Source organism: Zalophus californianus, chromosome 2, assembly GCF_009762305.2.
Source record: "Zalophus californianus isolate mZalCal1 chromosome 2, mZalCal1.pri.v2, whole genome shotgun sequence".
Lineage (NCBI taxonomy): Eukaryota > Metazoa > Chordata > Mammalia > Carnivora > Otariidae > Zalophus > Zalophus californianus.
The window spans coordinates 167,646,344-167,665,764 of record NC_045596.1 but is presented as its reverse complement, the minus strand read 5'-3'; the positions used below and the strand labels follow the sequence as shown (position 1 = coordinate 167,665,764).

Genomic DNA, 19,421 nt, shown 5'->3' with positions numbered 1-19,421 from the left:
GTTAAATGTCAGTTGGTTGCTGTTGCTTCTTGGATGACTGTGATCTAAGATGTTAAACATGACATAATGCTGTCTTGTTCTGCTTCTAGGCTTAAAGGTTATTGGGGTAGAGCTGTTTGTACTTAGTATCCTCTGGAATTCTGCCTAAACAGTTGTACTTGTAGGGTCGTAAAAGATAGTCCAAAGAATGCCATTGATATTATAAGATGTCAGTGATATAAACAGAATTATTAGTTTATTGACCTTAAATAATTTTGTTAGCTCTGTAATTTCTGTGATGAATTATAGCCATGTAACAGTATTTGAAGATAATACAGTTTTTATCGTTTAGAATCATTGTCATTATCGGGGCTATGTGGAGGGAGTTTATAATTCATCCATTGCTCTTAGCGACTGTTTTGGACTCAGGTAAGGAATTTTCTGTGTCACCTTTTTTTTCTTTCTTCTATTTCTTACCCTTTTACCTATCTTTGTTTCTAAATCAAGTCATTTTGAGGGACTTAACCAAATTAGATTTTACTTTGGTAATTGCTGAAGATCTTTAGAGCTATGTATCGGGTATCATTCTTGACATATTTATTTAAGAAAATATTACAGTTGGTGACTTTCAATATCTAAAGAGAAAATTTTGTTGATTTGAGACTGCTAAGTAATTTTTGCTATTTAAAAAAGCATACTTTTAATTTCTGTAGCACTCTATAAAATTTTCACCTATCTTCTTTCATCTAAGTCTCATAATACCTGTGAAAAGGGGCTCGCTCTCTCTCCATATTTAGGTGATGAGCAAACTGAGGTTCAGAGAAATTGTACCACGTATCAAGTAAAGTGATAGTAATATTAAAATTATATTTACTGAAGGCCTGGCAATATGATGCTGTGTGCTGGCTCGTTGGTTACATGACTGATTGAACTAATAAATATTATTTTAATTCTCAAACCAGCTGTATAAGATGGCTATAATTATCTCCATTTAAGTAGTAACACGGAGCAGTTACTGTGTGCCAGGGCATGTACTGAGTATTTCGCATTTATATAATAATTTAGTTTTCAGAACAACCCCATGTAGAATAAAGTAAGGTAGAGGTTAAGTCATTGCTGAGAATCCCACAGCTAGGAGGAAACATTTGGGATTCCAGTGCTGGTTCTCTGGCTCTAGACTCCATACTTTTAGCCACTGTTCTGAATGGCCTTCCATTATACATACAGCAGTCACTTGGAGAGGTTAACTGACTTTTAGGGAGTGATGTTAGTAAGTAGCAGTCTTGAGTTTTAAATTTACATCTGCATGACTCTAAAACCTAGTATTTTTCTCTATACCATACTACCCCTTCTTATACATGTTAAGAACTAGGATTTGAATTCAGGTTTTCTGATTCCTTTTCCTGTGTATTATTTTCTTCATTCTTAAAAATTGTGTATGTGTAATGCGATACTTAAGAGGATTGCTGCATATAGAGAATGTGAGTTACGGGATTGAACCCCTGCAAAACAGCTCTCGTTTTGAGCACATCTTTTATCGAATGGAAGATGTCCACAAAGAGCCTCTGAAATGTGGGGTTTCCAGCAAGGATATAGAGAAAGAAACCATAAACTATGAAGAGGAAGAGCCTCCTAGCATCACTCAGCTACTTCGAGTAAGGAAATATATTTCTTCATGGCTCGGACTAAAGTGTTAAAAATCATGTATTTATGCATTAAACCAATACTTATTATTGTTATGGTTTTGCTAACTATGTGCCAGACATTTTGATAGGTACTAGGGGATAAAAAGATGCAGTTCCTGCCACCAAGTTGAATGCAGTCAAGCTTCTGTATGTTTTAGAATCAGGGCTTAAATCTTAAAAACTTATATTTCTTTTTATTACTGTTGCATAATAGTCCATTATATTATCTTTCAGAGAGCAGTACAATTTTTTTATTTAGATACCTTTTACACAAACAAGAATAGTGATTTTTGAGCACTAGATCAGAGAAAGAGAGAGCAATTGAGAGTTAAGACTTTAATTATTTCAGTTGTCTTCCAGGAACACTTGTATCCCTATTTTGAGTCTTCATTAGGATTCAGGGCTTACTCATGACATGGGACTCTTAGACTGAAATGTTTCTAGGAACAGGTCAACTTTAGTTGTGGGCTCTGTGCCTTTCTACAAGATACTGTTGTGTTGGAAGAAGCATGTGCCTCTTCTAGTATATTTTCATACAAGTTTATGGCATTATTTTCATTGCCTCTCGCTGTGCACTCTTTTGACTGTTGGACTGTTCTTTTTTAATTTTTTTAAAATTTTATTTATTTATTTGACAGAGCGAGAGAGGGAACACAAGTAGGGGGAGTGGGAGAGGGAGAAACAGGCTTCTGGCCAAGCAGGGAGCCTGATGCGGGGCTCGATCCCAGGACACTGGGATCGTGACCTGAGCTAAAGGCAAACACTTAATGACTGAGCCACCCAGGTGCCCCTGTTGGACTGTTCTTTTTTAACTTTAATCATTGGAAAACTTTTAAATTTTTGTCGAATTCTGTACTTTATATGAATTTCTGAAAACCACAGAACTAGTCATTTTTTGAAGCAGCAACCTTGTCCTCACTTCTGCTCTGGGTTATTATGTTCTTGTAATATTATAATTATTACCTGCGTTTTTCCACTTTTAACGTAGTAGTGGGGTTTCCCATTAGAGTGTGTGTGAGTATGTGTAGTTTTGATATTAGAAAATCAGTAATTCTGCTTTGGAAATTTGAATACCTCATATTATCATTAACTAGAATTTTTCTCAGACTAGTACAGACAGCAGATAGCACTTTTTTAGAAAATAAAATGTTTTTGGCTTTATTGATCTGTGTGAAAAATAATTTTATCATGTTTTTAGCAGACCTGAAATAAGAGATTAGAGATGAGGGTAAGGTCGCTACCTATGGAACACATGTAGTTTTTGTTTTTTTTTAAACATGTAGTCTTATTCCCCTTTATGATGTTTGTTTTTTTGACAGAGAAGAAGAGCTGTCCTGCCACAGACCCGATATGTGGAGCTGTTCATTGTCGTAGACAAGGAAAGGGTAGGATTGGTGACAGTTTTTCTTCTTTTTCATGAAAAGCAGATGAGAAGTGAGCATCCCATGAAGGAAACATAAAATATAATATATTTGTATTCATTTTTCTTAAATGTAATTTTAAAACTAAAATGGCTTTTTTCTTTTAAACATGCTTGATGTTCATAACCCCACCAGAAGCTGAACATAGCAAATGAGAATACCTCTAACTATTTTTTACTGGTGATTCCCCCCACCACCCATTCTTATGCAGAATTTCTTCATTGCCCTTCAGTTAGGGTCACCTTTTCAGATGACTTTAAAGGACTGTGATGAAAAATCAGCTAATCAGATACTGCTTTGTTGCCTAATGAAATTGCTTTGCTTTTTAGAATTTCAGCTAACTTACATATACTTCACTATAAGACGCAGAAACTTCTGGGTCGTGGCATGCTTTAGAAGGGAATAGAGGAGAATAGTTGATTTTAGCATTTACTATTAATTTCTGTGTCCAGGATAACACCAGGGATTTTCCTTATTCATATTTAAGAATTGTGCTTAACTTAGCTAAGAAAAGTAATGGGTCTGTTTCAGCATTTACAGGGTTATCAGTTTTAGATACAGCTGTTATATAATTTAACATATAGATTATTTGAAATATTTTGTCTGACTTTTACTTCAGCTTTGTTGTTTGTGTGAAAAAGTTGTTTGTAGAAACTTAGCAATATTGGCATTTCCTTTCTTATAAGCAGCAGAGACCGTTTAGAGGATTTTTATGGTTAAAAAAAAATCCCTTATTGTGTATAGGTTGGAAATAAACAACCTGTATTTATTAACAGATAGAAACGTATTCAGATTTGTTTATTATAGGTTCATTACCCTCAAGTGGTAGAAGGAAAAAGCAAGGGAGTATGACCAAGCATGAACTTTACCCTGATAATGGATAAAAAGTTTCTGGAGAATGTTTGGACAAGTCAAAAATAGAGATTTGAAATGTTTTTATTGATTACTCTCTCCAGATAGATTCGTTATGTACTGGTGGAAAATGGTTCAAAATAAGAATGATTCCATTTTAATCAAACCTTATCGGATACATTAAATTTTTTTGTTTGTTAGGAGTATCATGATAAAATGCCTGACTAATAAAAGATCTGATATATTCTGATATTAATGCTCTTAGAGCAAAACCATACATTCTTTTTAAAATTTTCTTTTCATTAGTTATTTAGTTGGTTGTATTAAAATAATGTTAAAATGGACATTTAGATTTAGCCAGGTCTTGAAGAAAATAGTCAGTCATATCAACTGTTTGTTTTAATATAAACTTTTAAATATCTATTTTGTCTACATATAATGTCTGTTGGTGAACATTGGTTAATCTCTCATTAATTTAGCCCAGAGTTTAGAAATTGTTTATTGGTAATGTCTTTAGCCTAAGGGATGAAAGGGTCAGGAAATCTGTTAGATTGTTTTTATTCCTTTATCTGTGCATTTTGATTGTTTTGAACACTACCTTTATAAACTGTTCAAAAAGATTTTTGCATTAAAATGAATAAAAAGAACATTAAAGAGAATTTTAAAATTATGCTAATTTGGAGCAAATGAAGACTTCAGTGTTTTCCTTATTATCCATTTCACACTTGAACCTGTTTTTCTTATTCCTATTTATCACTGAAATGTATCCTTTAGATTTGTTAATTTGAAAGGCAGGTGAGTGTCTAAATGCCTCCATTTTTAGTTCAGAGGAAATATTTGGGATTCTTCATTATAACAGATTTTAGAAATTTTTTTCATAAATGACTTCGGTGAAAATGATTTTCCTTTCTTACTTTTCAGTATGACATGATGGGAAGAAATCAGACTGCAGTGAGAGAGGAGATGATCCGTTTAGCAAACTACTTGGATAGTGTGAGTTGTATTCTCTATTAACTGGGATTATTCTAGCCTGTCTTTTCATAGTCTCAGAACAGAATTTAAAAATTGTCTTATTTTGAGTTCTGATTATCCTAGGGACTCAGTCTTTCAGGGGTCTGTTTTCTAGTTTGTTTTGTAACATTTTTTATGTTTGAAAGGAATATATAACTGTAGAAAGACTGAGACAAGTAAGAGATTTCATATCAGCATCTATTTTATCCTCAGTGTAGAAAGGGTAAGGAACTTTGGCACTTAAGAAAAGATCTTTGAATTTTTACTCAGTCTTACTTTGATGAAGGCTGCCTCCTACTCTGAAACCATGATATGACAGTGTGTGTGTGTGCGTGTGTGCGTGTGTGCATGTGTGCGTGTGTGTGTGTGTGTGTGTGAGCGAGAGAGCACCAGAGGGAGAGCAAGAGGGAGGGAGGGAGAGAGAGAGAAATTTGGTTTGAGACTTTGTAGTTCATTCATCCAGTGGGAGATATTGAAGAGTTAGATGCATATTCTTATAAGATAATTTCATCTATAAGGTATTTCCCTGTTGTGAATATTAAGCATAATAATAATGATGAGGACAATAGTGTTCTCTTGAGCCTTTATAATATGCTAGAAACTGAGCCAGGTGCTTTACATTTATTGTCATTTAGTCTTCACAGTATCTCTATGAAATAAAAATGAGTTCCATAGTGCACTATCTGAAACCTTTGGGGTATGTGTAATTAGAATTTTAGGTAAAAGTTTAGAAAGGTAATATGGTTCACCATGTATTGCATAACAGGATCTTCTGGTAGCTCTTTGTAATCAAACTCACTGATATTCCTATAGTGAAATGTATGAGTATTTACATTAAGTGAGATACATACGGACCAAAAATAGATTTACATTAGTTTAGGGCAATTTGGAAGCCAAATTTACCAAAAACTTAAAATTTTCAATTTGTCAGATTTTGGAATGGAAGATAAAAACAATTTTGAACTTCTATTACTTTTATTTTGTAGATGAGGACGCTGAGACTCTTAAGAGGTTAGAGTCTCATTATATTGAACAAAATGTATTTTTTGGAGGGGAGGAGTCCTGTTTTTATTTCAAGTAGTCGTGTTACTTCGTCATAAGTTAAAAGATATTCTTGTATTCTTTAATATATTTTATAGACATTTATTTGTTTTCTTCCTAGATGTATATTATGTTGAATATTCGAATTGTGCTAGTTGGACTAGAGATTTGGACAAATGGAAACCTGATCAACATAATTGGAGGTGCTGGTGATGTGTTGGGGAACTTTGTACAGTGGCGGGAAAAGTTTCTCATAACACGTCGGAGACATGACAGTGCACAGCTAGTTTTGTAAGTGATTTTAAGAAAAGTGCTATTAATGAAATGGTCAGAACAATAACTTTTGCTTATTTTCTTTTATTAGAATCATGTTTTCTTAAGGTTTTTGAGCATTCGTCTGAATAAGGAGAGCTTTGTATGATACCCCACAAGTCACAGTATGATAATGAGACCTCTCTTCTGTGTTGGATTCCCTGTCACCTTTATTCAATGTCCTTCCTTTTTCTTGGGTTTTACTCCCTCACCTTGGTATGGCATGTTTTCTAGTTTCTTCTTGTGAAAGAATATATGGAAAGAAAAAAATTTTGACCCTTGCATGTCAGAAAATGTGCTTCACCGTCTCAGAATAGAATTTAAAAATTACATCCGTGTGACCTCTGATTATCCTAGGGCCTAAGTGACTCAGTTTTTCAGAGGTGTGCTTTACAATTTGTTCTGTAACTTTTTTGATTATTTGGCTGTGTGTAAAATTCGAGGCATGAAGTCTTTTTTCCTTCAGAATTTTGAAGGCATGTCTCTTTCTTTTGACTTCCAGTATTACTGTTGAGAAGCCTTAAGCCTTTCTGATTCCTGATCCTTTGTGGGTTTGTTTGTTTGTTTTCCTCCTTCTCTGGAAACTTCTAGGATCTTCTCTTGGTCCCCAGGCTTCTGAATTGTCCTGATGATATGCTTCAGTGTAGGTCTTTTATCACTCATTGTGTTGTGTTCTTCGCGGGTAACTTCAGTCTTGAAACTGATGTCCTGCAGTTTTAGGAATTTTTTTCTAATTATGTTGTAGATGACTTGATCCTCTTTATTTTTGTTCGCCGCCATCCGCCATTCCTTCTGGGGTTCCTTTTATTTGGTTGGCCGTTGAGTTTTCTTGTGCTTATCCTCTAATTTTGTTATCTTTCATCTCCTTTCTTTTTGTCTTTTTGTTCTACTTTCTGGAATATTATTTCCTTAAATTTCTCTTCTAAGCTTTCTATTGAGTTTTCTATTTCTGCAATCTTATTTTAATGTTCTGTAGATCTTTTTGTCCCCTTTAATTTATATAATCATGTTCTGATTTCATGGATATAATAATTTTTTTATTCTCTTTGGGAACTTGCTGATAGATGTTTTTAAAATTTTACATAGCATTTCCATGGTACTATAATAAAACCTAAACTTATATAAATCTCTTAATATGAATACAGTTCAAAACTTACAGCAAAATCCTCATTTAAAACTATTTGAAACATTTCATCCTTCTTAAAAGTTTTCTGGCTTGAGGGATTGCAGTTTTGAAGGCCTTAGCCTGTTGCAGCCTCCTTTGCTTGGCAAAGCAGTAAAGCTATTGCTCCTCTTTATCCCCCCCCACCAAAGTCTTCTAACTTGATAGGCTGGCTTTTTGCAGAAAAATGTTCTAATTTATATATTTTTGCCTCCCTCAGTGTTGATGGTACCTAAAACTCACAATTTTTTTTTTTAAAGATTTTATTTCTTTATTTGACAGAGAGAGACACAGTGAGAGAGGGAACACAAGCAGGGGGAGTGAGAGAGGGAGAAGCAGGCTTCCCACCGAGCAGGGAGCCCGATGTGGGGCTCGATCCCAGGACCCTGGGATCATGACCTGGGCTGAAGGCAGACGCTTAACGACTGAGCCACCCACGCGCCCCTAAAACTCTTAATTTTTTTCTGAGGAAAAATTTCCCTTGTGTTGAGGTTAATGTAGAGCATGAAATCATCCATAATACCTGGCTTGCTAAAATGTAACACGGAGGCCGCTGGAGGCAAAGAAGGTTTCAGAGAAGGGCCTCGGCCTTTGGACTGCTGGGGCCTGCATGACCACTCTGCTGTGACCACTCTGCCGTAGGAATGCCTCTGGGAGTTCCCCGAAGCTTTTTAGCCCTAACAGCCACCCTGGGATCTAAGAGATTGTATGCACTGTCCCTTAGGCTATGTTTAGCAGAACTTGTAAAACAGGCAGATTAGCATATCATATCTTTCCCGTAAACAGATCCTCCTAGTTCCAGCAAAACCCCTTGTCACACATCACATGCTTGAGAAAGAGTGATAAAGATTTATGATTCTCCTGAAGGACCAATAAAGGCAGGAGCAAAGAAGAGCAAAGGGTCTTGTCTCTGAGCATTGACCCCCTTGCTTTCTCCTCTCTTTCACAGCAAAGTTTGGAGTCATCTTTCATCCATCCACACAGGGAATGCTGGCCATTCCTCTCACCCTTGATTTTCTCTTGTTTTCTTTTGTTATGTGAGTTAATTTAAAGCAAGGCAGTGAAAATGGCAAAGTGGATTTTTATAGCCCTTTTTATGAATTTTTAGTAAAATTATACCTGCAGGTATCCTCCTGCCAGTGAGCACGTTGCCTTCTAGTTCACAAAGGGCCAGAAGGGACAGGCATCTATCTACCACATTTCTCATGCCTTGCCCAACCAAACCTACCAAGCTGTCTTTGTCTTTTCTGTCTGTATCCACTTGTCATGTAGAGGCATTTCCCAAATGTCTAATGACCCCTGGTTGTGTTTTTGGTTAAGAATGGGGTACTAAAGAGCCTTTTCAAAGCATTGAGTACATGAGTAGGGGCTGGGGACTATGGCATTAAGTAGAGGGTGATCTGGCTAAAGTGTTTCCTTGGCAATCCCCTTATGTCAGTATCTCTGGTCCTCTTCTCCTTGCTGGTCAGATGCCCCAGAGAAAGATTTATTCATTCATTTATAATATATTTATTAGGTGTATATCCTAGGCACTGGGGATAGCAATGAATAAAGACAAAAATTCTCTAATTTTAAAATGTTTTAAATTTTTAAGCAGGTTTATTGAGGTGTGACGGATGAAGATTAAACTGCATATATTTATTTATTTATAAAGATTTTATTTATTTATTTGACAGCAAGAGAGGGAACACAAGCAAGGAGAGTGTGAGAGGGAGAAGCAGGCTTCCCACTGAGCAGGGAGCCCGATGATGCGGGGCTCGATCCCAGGACCCTGGGATCATGACCTGAGCTGAAGGCTGAGCCACCCAGGCGCCCCTAAGCTGCAGATATTTAAAGTGTCCATTTGGAAGAGTTTTGACATACGTATATAGCCATGAAACGATCATCATGATCAAGATAACAAACATACCCATTCCCTCTAGGCCCTTTTGTAATCCGATCTCCTCTTCGCTCCAAAAAAAAATTCCTTCCCCAAGCAACCACTAATCTTTTTTTCTGTTAATGTGGGTTAATTTCCATTTTCTAGAATTTTCTGTAAGGGAACGCATACAATTGTACTGTGTTTGTCCAGATGAAAATTCTTGCCTTCATGGAGTCCATATTCTGGTAGAGGAGATTAGCCATAAATGAGGTAAATGAATGTGTATAATACACTAAATACTAATAAGTGGTAAGGAGGAAAAATAGAGCAGGGAGGGTAGAAGTAAAAGTTTAGGAAGAGTGTAACTATACTTATGGTGGTGAGCATTTCATAATGTATATAATTATCCGATTACTGTATTGTATATCTGAAATTAATATATCAATGATTTCAATTAAAAAAATGGGAAAATGAAGACGTATTGGTCTGCAATGAATTGGAAATTAAAGAAAAAATTACTGGCCCTTCCCTCTAGATAGTTTGAAAAGCACTGCCTGAGATGATGCATAAGGCTGAATTCACTATTTCCTTGCCTTTGGTTTAGCCATGTAAGGCCAAGGGCGGGCATCTGCCTTTCTCATCTGAAGGAGTCGCCTGCCTTGGCTTGCTAGTGGAGACTGGTACAGAAAGAACCATCATGAGCTTGGGCATGTCACGTGGCCTCTGTCATTTATAAATTTGTGATGATGGAACTAGATATACAACACAGTGTCTTGGGTTCTAATTTTCTATCATCATGTGAAGGAATAAGTACCTCATTTTCCTGTAGGTGCATGTTTCTCAGGAGGGTTAAGGTTACAACCAGTGAAGCTCATATTCTGACTCAGAGTCCAGGAAATGTTTGAAGAAACTTAGTAGCCAGGGCGCCTGGGTGGCTCGGTCAGTTAAAGTCTGCCTTCAGCTCGGGTTGTGGTCCCAGGGTCCTGGGATCAAGCCCCGCATCGGGCTCCCTGCTCAGCGGGGGGGTCTGCTTCTCCCTCTGTCTGCTGCTCTGCCTACTTATGCTCTCTATCACTGTGTCAAATAAATAAATAAAATCTTAAAAAAAAAAAGAAACTTAGTAGCTACAGTTTTTGTTGCACTGTAGGCTCAGCTTCTGGTGACATGAAGAGAGATTTCTTTTCTTGCATTTCTCCCTAATTAGAATGTGGTTACCTGGCTACAGGGGAGAAAGGGCCAGGATGGTATAGCCATTGAGGGTGGTAAATGTGGAATCAGATAGCATTATGTCAGACCACAGCTTGGTGACCTAACAGCTGAAGATACAACTTCCCGGGGTCTCAGTTTCTTAATCTGTTCAGTGGGCCCAATAATTTTTCTCTAGTAGGGTTTTAGGATCAAATGAGATTATTTTTGTAAGGCACTTGTGAAGGCTTATAGAACATTTTAAGTACACTGTGTTGTTGTTATTATATTTTTCTTTTCAATAAATAGTGGGGCACCTGCCAAGAAAAAAAAGTATTGGAGGAGTCAGGTTGGCATGGTGAGGGAGGGCCTCTCAAAGAGAAGACCTGTGGGTAAAGACTTGAAGGAGGTGAGGGAATCAGTTAGGAGTATTTACTGGGCAAAAGAGTTCCAGGTGGAGAAAATAGGTCTTGAGATACAAGTGTGTCAGGGATGATTGGGAACCATATGGAGGCCATTGTGGTTCTTATGTCCCCTGTGCTCCCTGCTTTGCAGCCTCCTATGTGTGTTATGTTCATTGAATGTGTTACCTGTCTCTCCTCGTTAGAATTTTTGAATAAGTAAATATAATGCATTTTAGGAAGATTTTTTATCTAGAGAGTAGGAAAAAAAACTTGGCTTGGTATCTAAAACATACCTTCATTTGTCTGAAAAATGAATTTGTGTTATTAATCTCATTCTCTGAGAATAAAAAAGAAATGACTTAATTGTATTCTGATTTTAAGATGTCATTTATCTTTGCCATTTTTCTCCCAGTTTTTGTAGGTTCTACCAGCCCAGTTTAAGCTTACCCAAAGAAATAAGAGCAGTGTGTTCCTTTAACCCCCCCAAGTACATTTACTAACTTTGACCTTGTATTTTCATTTAGGAAGAAAGGTTTTGGTGGGACTGCAGGAATGGCATTTGTGGGAACAGTATGTTCAAGGAGCCACGCAGGCGGGATTAACGTGGTATGTTTTTGTTCTTGATATTTAACTTTGGACGTTTGTGTCAGGACAGTGTCAAGCATTTGACCGCATACTTCCTCCTCTAGTCCTCAAAACAGTATTTTAGGTAGAAGTGGTTAGATGTGTTTTTTCTTTAGAGACTGGATTAAGTTTTCTAATATTATGTGTTTATTAGCTCCTCACTTTTTATGGACAAGGAAGTTGAAACCCCATTTAAGAAAATTAAATTGGAACCATGAATCTGTTTTCCCATAAATCAATGCAAATAACTTATTAGTGCTAAAGTAATTGGTCTGTTGCTTAAAGGATCTATCTCCATGTCATATCAGTTTCCTAGTGAAATGTATGAAAACTGATGTTGGATGCTTGATTTGTCATGAAGACTGTCACCATTATAGTGATTAATTTCCTTTTGTGGAAAAAATAATAAACATATCCTTTTTGTTCAGAAACCTAATTAATACTTTCCTGTGTTTGGGCAGTTTGGGCAAATCACAGTGGAGACGTTTGCGTCCATTGTTGCTCATGAGTTGGGTCATAACCTTGGAATGAATCATGATGATGGCAGAGATTGTTTTTGTGGAGCGAAGAGCTGCATCATGAATTCAGGAGCATCGTGAGTAACTGAATTCTTTCTTCTTGTTCTTGTTCTTTTTTTTTTTTTTAAGATTTTATTTATTTATTTGACAGAGAGAGACACAGTGAGAGAGGGAACACAAGCAGGGGGAGTGAGAAAGGGAGAAGCAGGCCTCCTGCAGAGCAGGGAGCCCGATGCGGGGCTCGATCCCAGGACCCTGGGATCATGACCTGAGCCGAAGGCCGACACTTAATGACTGAGCCACCCAGGCGCCCCTCTTTTCGTTCTTCCTAACGTGATATCCTAGATCAGTGTTTCTTAAACTCTGTGATATTCTCATGTCTATGTTGAAAAATTATTCCTGGCTTCTCTGAAATGAATTACATGATACAGCAATGAGAAGTTGGTTTTTTAATTAAATAAATGATTCTAGAGAGCTTTAAGAAAAATATTTGTGTAGGCACAGGTATGGAGGTACACTCTTGTGCAAATTGACACACCAAAACAGAATAAGAACATGGAAGAATTTACATCTGAATTAGGAAGTAGGAAAGGGTTTCTATTAGATGTAGTGGAGGTTGGATTAGATTGAAAGACTATATGAAGCATTTACTCATAAATCCTTTCTTGAGAAAGTGCTTCATTGTCACTGTAAATAGAAGAAATCTTGACATAGTGCTACTAACATCTCTACTTTTATAGATAAAGGTGAGAGGCAAGACAAAGAGGAGGAGGAAGAGTTAACATTTATTGAATGTTATTTATGTATTAGGCACTGTTCTAAGCACTTAAAGTGCGTTAATCTTTAATGCTCAGCAACCTGATGAGATGTGGGTATCTCTAGTTAAGGATAAAGAAGGTGAGGTTACACATCAAAGTAAGTGGTGAGGTTGGGATTTGAAGTCAAGAAGTCTGGGTCAAGAGCCTGCGATCTTAGAACCGCTTCCTTTGCCAGGGTTCAAAAGGAATTACAATAGAGGGTATACAGGTGAACAACACCACTGAGTCATTGGGCTTCTTTTTAGTGAGGATTTGTCGTAAGGGAACAAGGTTCCTTCCTAATTTAGTAGGCAGTGATGCTAAGTAGAGAGCTAGATATATGCAATGTATATGTGAGTAGAAGCTGAGCTAGAGAAAGAATTAGATGTGGAAGATGTTCATCTTTTCCAAACACAGATGAAGATTTCATACGGGGAATATCCACAGCCCCAAGTGTTCATTTCCTTTCCTACCTCCCTCAAGTTCCCGGAGCAAGGAAAGAATAATAAAAATTGCTCTTAGCCAGCTCTTTATCTTCAGATCTGAAAGTACAATTCTAATTAAATCGTGGTGTAAAGGAAAGCACTCCAGCAGAATTTGCTGCAGGATTTACCTGTTTCTGAGCAATTACTAGGCTGAAAAATAGATATGGAAAAATTAGAACAGTATTCATTAAAAAAAAAAACTATACTTAATGAAAAAAGTAATTATATTCACAAGAAAAGTCTTATGTTTCAAAAGAGTTCCTGTAGGAGGGGGAAGTAAATTTAGCATTTGGTTTGGCTGGGAGTGAAGTTGAGGAAGACATGAATTGAGGGAACAAGAAATGAATAATCAACCATGAGATAAGACAGGAGACTAAGATGAAAACAGTGGCATGCAGAGCTAGGAAAGGAATGTCCTTAAACAGTGCTATGGTAGAATTTAAAGTGGTGTAAGAGGCAGTGAAGAATGGACCCATACTTTATTCATTCATTTATCAAGTATTTATTTATTCATTCATTTTTTTAATTTTATTTTTTTAAGTTTTTTTATTTGAGGGAGAGAGAGCTTGCACATGTGCAAGTGGGGGGCAGGAGCAGAGGGAGATGGAGAGAGAAACTTAAGCAGACTGCGCTGAACACAGAGCCTGACTCAGGGCTCCATCTCAAGACCCTGAGATCACGACCTGAGCTAAAACCAAGAGTCAGACGCTTAACCAACTGTGCCACCTGGGTGCCCCTTACAAAGTATTTATTGAGTGCTGACTTCATGCTAGACTTTGTTTTAGGCACTTGCCTAAATAAAGATAAAGACTTGCCCTTGGGCGCCTGGGTGGCTCAGTTGGTTAAGCGACTGCCTTCGGCTCAGGTCATGATCCTGGAGTCCCGGGATCGAGTCCCACATCGGGCTCCCTGCTCGGCGGGGAGTCTGCTTCTCCCTCTGACCCTCTTCCCTCTTGTGCTCTCTATCTCTCATTCTCTCTCTCTAATAAATAAATAAAATCTTTAAAAAAAAAAAAAAAAGACTTGCCCTTAATGGAGTTTACATTTTAATGGGGGAAGACAAACTAGTAATGTAATAAATATATCAATAATATAGAACATTAGAAGGTGGTAAGTGCTATGGAAAATAAAATAGAGCAGGATTGGAAGATTGGGAGGGCCAAGTGGTGGTGGTGGTGGTGATGGTAGAGGTTAGGTTGCAATTTTAAATTCGTATTGTCAGGGTAAGTTCCTTTGAGGTGATGTGAGACTAACTACTTGAAGAAGATGAGTAGAAAGCTGTGTGGGTATCTGCAGAAAGAGCCAAGTATGAAGGAAGAAGTATGGTTAGGATAGAGTTTTTTTCAAGATGGAAGAAATTACAGCCGGTTTGTATGCTAATAGGACTAATTTAGTAGAGGGGTAAAATTGGTGATCTAGGACAAAGAGAGAAACATTGCTGTAGTTGACCTTGAGTGGGTGAGAGGGCATGGGATCTGGAGCACAAGTGGAGGGGTTTGTTCTAATGGAGCTCAGGGTATCTATAGTAATAGGAATAAATGGATGTAGCTGCTGGAAATGGATAGATGTAGTGGTGGGAGTCTGTGGTTCAGTTTTGTCAGTGAAATAGGAAGTAGGTTCATCAGCTGAAAGATGAAGATTTTGAGCGGGGAGCAGTTGGGGATTTCAGGAGATAAAAGAAGGCATGAAATAGTTGTGTGGTAGAATGGGAGGATAAATGGAGTAGAGTGTGTTTCCTGGGCCGTTTTAAAGGGTCACTTGAGATTCATAGTCATGAATTTTAAGTGAGATTAGTTTGTGGTTGTGTGTTTTTGTGCAGCCACATTCAACTGCATAGGTACATAAGAGAGTTGATGTTATTAACCAGGTTGTAGTTAGGCCAAATACAGTGAAGTAAGAGAGGTGCAAGGAAGTCAGATCTGTTTGCATAGGAGTAATTATCATGATGAACCATGACATTTAAGCTGGATAAGGCTTAGGAAAGGGAGGACATCAAGGGGATAAGGGAAGTGGAAAGGGAAAAAAGCAGATGTCCTGGTGGGATTAAAGTTATACTGGAGTATAAAGGTGTACCTGGGGAGAGTAAGATGGGTAAAGTTGAGATTATAAATTATAGTAATGGTAAAACATCCATTAAAAGCATGGCAATGAGTGGTTGAACGGTGGAGGATTAGGTCTTTGGAGGAGAAGAGTTCAAGCCATGGAGAGCCCAGGGGATTAATATGGTTATCTACCTGTATATTGAAATCAGCAAAAATTAAGACAAGAATAGTGTTAGCGTGACAATGTTGGTGAGAAGGACATGAGAGGGAGTAACTCAGGGGTTGGTATGTTAGTAATAAAGGGTAGTGGGTAGTTTAATTTTATGAGATTCAGAGCTGGGAGATTTTAGGAAGGAATGAGAAAGAATGGCCTAGAAGCAGCAATATGGAGAAAGAACACTGACTCTATCTCTAGTTGTATGAGGGTTCTGGGAAAAAGCTGCTGCCCCTTGAGAAGGTTCTAGTGGGAGCTGTGAAATCCGGGAATAGCTGAATTTCAAATAGAGCTTGACAGTGAGACTTTCAGAGAAGAGTTTGAGGTTATGGGAGTTTTTGCGGATGATGGGCTGTGAATTCCAGGATGCATAGTAAGGGAACAGGAGGGAGATAAGGGCCTACACAGAGAGCTACAGCTTCCTATGGTGATAAATGTAAGCAGGGTTAAAGGACAGAAGGAGATTTGTCCTGGGAAACTCGAGGCAGGGCGTGGTGCTGCAGCAGCCTGTGTTAGGAAATGGAGAGGGGGTGAAGTGTTTGGGATTTCCTCTTGAACAGTGGATCCAGGAGGTCTAAATTTATCTCAGTCCTAGCATGGGAACTCATTTTGGCCCTGGTTGGGTAACTCCTCCTTAATGCCTGTTCAAAAAAAATCTGCAAGTCAATCTTGATAAGCTTTCCCAGATTGCAGGGGGAAAGGACAGAGATTAAAAGTTAGAAAGATGGAATAGATGTTGAGAACACAGTGGAAAGAATGGTTTTTGGGCCATTGGATTTAGTGGAGGGGCAACTAGAACAAATGGAACTTGAAAGAAAATATATAATATTAAAAAAAGTAAAAACAACTGAGCGGGGGAGGTATAAAGTCACAGAAAATTGGAGAAATAGATGTCTAACTGCATTTTAAATTGTCATAATAATGACCTCAAGGTAGAATTGAAAACAGGATGCATATTTCTAATTCACAAGGACGATTTTTTTTTTTTTAAGTAGGCTCCACACCCAACGTGGGGCTTGGACTCATTACCCTGAGATTAAGTGTCACATGCTCTACTGACTGAGCCAGGCAGGCTCCCCAAGCCAAAAAATTTTTAGAGAAAGTATGCAACATAGAAAAAAAAAAGCCCAAAAGAACATTTGTTAAGGTGTTACAAAATACAAAGTATAAGATATAATAATTTAAGGCCAACTAAAAGTTTTGACAAATATATATGGAATGCTTCTCAGACTAGGTCTCAAAAAACTATTGTAATTAAATGTTTTGTCTAGGAAACATACCCGAGACAGACTCTAAATAAGGCAAAAATGATCACTTTTCATTTGTGAGATGTACAATCATTAATGAACATCTATCATAATTGTTGAATATTATGTTATTAAAATATGTAATGTAAAAAGCGTGTCAAGGGAAAATGAGCACATATTTAGAGAAAATTTTAAAACCTCTTTCTTAATCATTAATGGATTATATAAACAAAGCACATAAGATTATAGAGGTTTAAATAAATATTGGTATGGTTGATTTAATAGATAAAAATGTAACTCTGTGTACAAACAGAACATAGATCTTCATTTCAGGTGTTCAGGAATCTCCACAAAAATTGACCATATATTTTGCTCAAAGACTTACATAATTTAGAAAAGAAGCAGAAACAGAACAGGTCTCATTCTTTGGCCACAATGTGGTAAAACTAGATATTAATAATAAAAACCCTAAATGAGTTGGTAATTTAAAAACTCTCCTAAGTAAATCTTATATCAGAGACCTAAAGGCTAAAGTAATTATGAAATAATTTGAATAAAATGGTATTATGAATATTACATTTAAAACTTGCTGCATATTAAAACTGCAACATGAATACAAGATGATCTCAGATATAAGGTGATCTACCATTTTCCCCATGAGAACAGGCAAGAAGTTTTGGGGACTGGCTTAAGTATGTAACCCAGTAGGGATGTAGAAGATGTAAAGGGAGAGAACTGATAGGGGATTGTGGAGAGAAATAACCATGGCTGTGGGAGAGACTGACCAGTTAGGAGTTGGAGAGGGAAACTGCAACATCAGGTGACTTGTTAGAGTGGGACCCAGAGGAATAATCAGTCTTATTCTCCAACCAACTTCTTATCTTTGCCAGTGTCTCTTATTGGCCGTGTTTCATTGGATGCAGTCTATATAGGTCAATCTCCTACGCAGAGAACATGGTGGAGAAGGATGGGGATAAGATTGGAGGGGAAACCATAAAATATTGGTCATACATGATACTATCACTACTATTAGTTTATTCTGGCTTGGATTTTCTAGCTAGTGCAATGAATAAGAAAAAGATTTAGGAATAAATATTGGAAAAGAAGGGGTAATAATGATGTTAATATGATTGTCTAGTTTTGAAAAGCAAGAGAATCAATTCAATAGTATTAGAAATATAGTTATAAAATAAGATTTCCAATAGACCAGTTATAACTATTTTGGAAAAAATGTGAGGAAAAAAACTGTATTTGCCAAAAATTCTGAATAGCTTGGGATCAACTTAATAGGAAATATGTAGCACTTGTTTAAAGAACACACAGTTTATTGAAAGTCGGAATATGTAATTTGAGTAAAGGCAGTGTTCTTTTATGGAGAGACTAAATATTGGAAATGTATCTGTCTTTATCAAATTAACTCATAAATTTAAAATAATTCCAATCAAGTTCCGATATGTATATATTGCTTTCATTTTAGAACTTGACAAAAATAAATTTAAAGTCAATTTGGAAGAGTAATTTTGCAATAGTAGTGAAAAAATATTGAAAAAGAAGACCTTTAAAGAAGGCTTTTGGTATAAACTATTATGTTTCGAAATTGTATAACATTAACTTAAATGCACAATAAACATGTCAACAGTCTCATAGTAGAAACCTCAGAAATAGTAAAAGTGACTTTTTTTTAAAGATGGGGTTATCCAGTAAATGAGGCTGAGATAATTTTTTAAGAATTTGGAAAAACATTACCATACATCATACATTAAAATAAATTCCAAATATGTAATGAAATAGAAGAAAACATGACTTAATAGATATAATCTTGGATAGAGAAAGGTTTTTCTAAACATAAACCTTTCCATTGCCCCCCGCCCCTCGCTGAACTGTAAAGGACAAAACAGTCTATAGATTTGACGAGTTGTGTATATAAAAACGCAGTTCAAACAGTGAAAGGGCAAATAGCAAAGAATACTATTTGAAACATCTGAGACAGTTTTTTTTTTTAAATAAAAATATCATAAATTTACAGATGAGCAAAGGTTATGATCAGGTAGCTCATAATACAAGAAATAAATATAAAAGATCAGTAAATTTGTGAAACTTTTCTCCACATCACTAAACAAAGAAGTGTAAATCAAAACAATGAAATAGCATGTTTTTAACCTATGAAACCAGGGTTTGTAAGTTACCAGGCCACTCTCCTATACTTCTAGTATGAAGAGAATTGGTACAGGTTTTCTGTGGAACAGATTGGTTATTTGTGTCCAAAACCTTACAAGATACATTTTTAAGCCAGCAATTTTATTTTTGGAAATTTGTTCTACGGGAATAATCAGAGGGTGAGCAAACAATATGTATATGCATTGTTCAGCAATAAAAATGGGCACAACTTACACATGTCCAAAAAAATAGATTGTTTAAACTGACCACGAAATACCTATTTAGTGTAACACTGGATAGTATTAGAACTCATGTTTTTAAACAGCGGATTTCAAACTTTTTTTTAAGCTGGGGAAACCTCCTCCTTTGTTTTTCCCCTCCTGTATTCTCACCTAGAAGCCCAGTGTATAAAATACATGAGGGG

At 36.7% G+C, this 19,421-nt stretch overlaps 1 protein-coding gene across 1 annotated transcript in view; it reads left to right on the top strand.

Annotated features, from left to right (window-relative positions):
• Positions 1 to 19,421, top strand: part of ADAM9 (ADAM metallopeptidase domain 9) — a 148,153-nt gene that overhangs the window by 30,698 nt on the left and 98,034 nt on the right. The window contains exons 5-11 of the mRNA XM_027600385.2: positions 332 to 408; positions 1,439 to 1,634; positions 2,984 to 3,049; positions 4,859 to 4,930; positions 6,111 to 6,280; positions 11,438 to 11,519; positions 11,999 to 12,132. Of these exons, the coding sequence (XP_027456186.1) occupies positions 332 to 408; positions 1,439 to 1,634; positions 2,984 to 3,049; positions 4,859 to 4,930; positions 6,111 to 6,280; positions 11,438 to 11,519; positions 11,999 to 12,132 (797 nt within the window). The remainder of the gene's footprint in view (positions 1 to 331; positions 409 to 1,438; positions 1,635 to 2,983; positions 3,050 to 4,858; positions 4,931 to 6,110; positions 6,281 to 11,437; positions 11,520 to 11,998; positions 12,133 to 19,421) is intronic.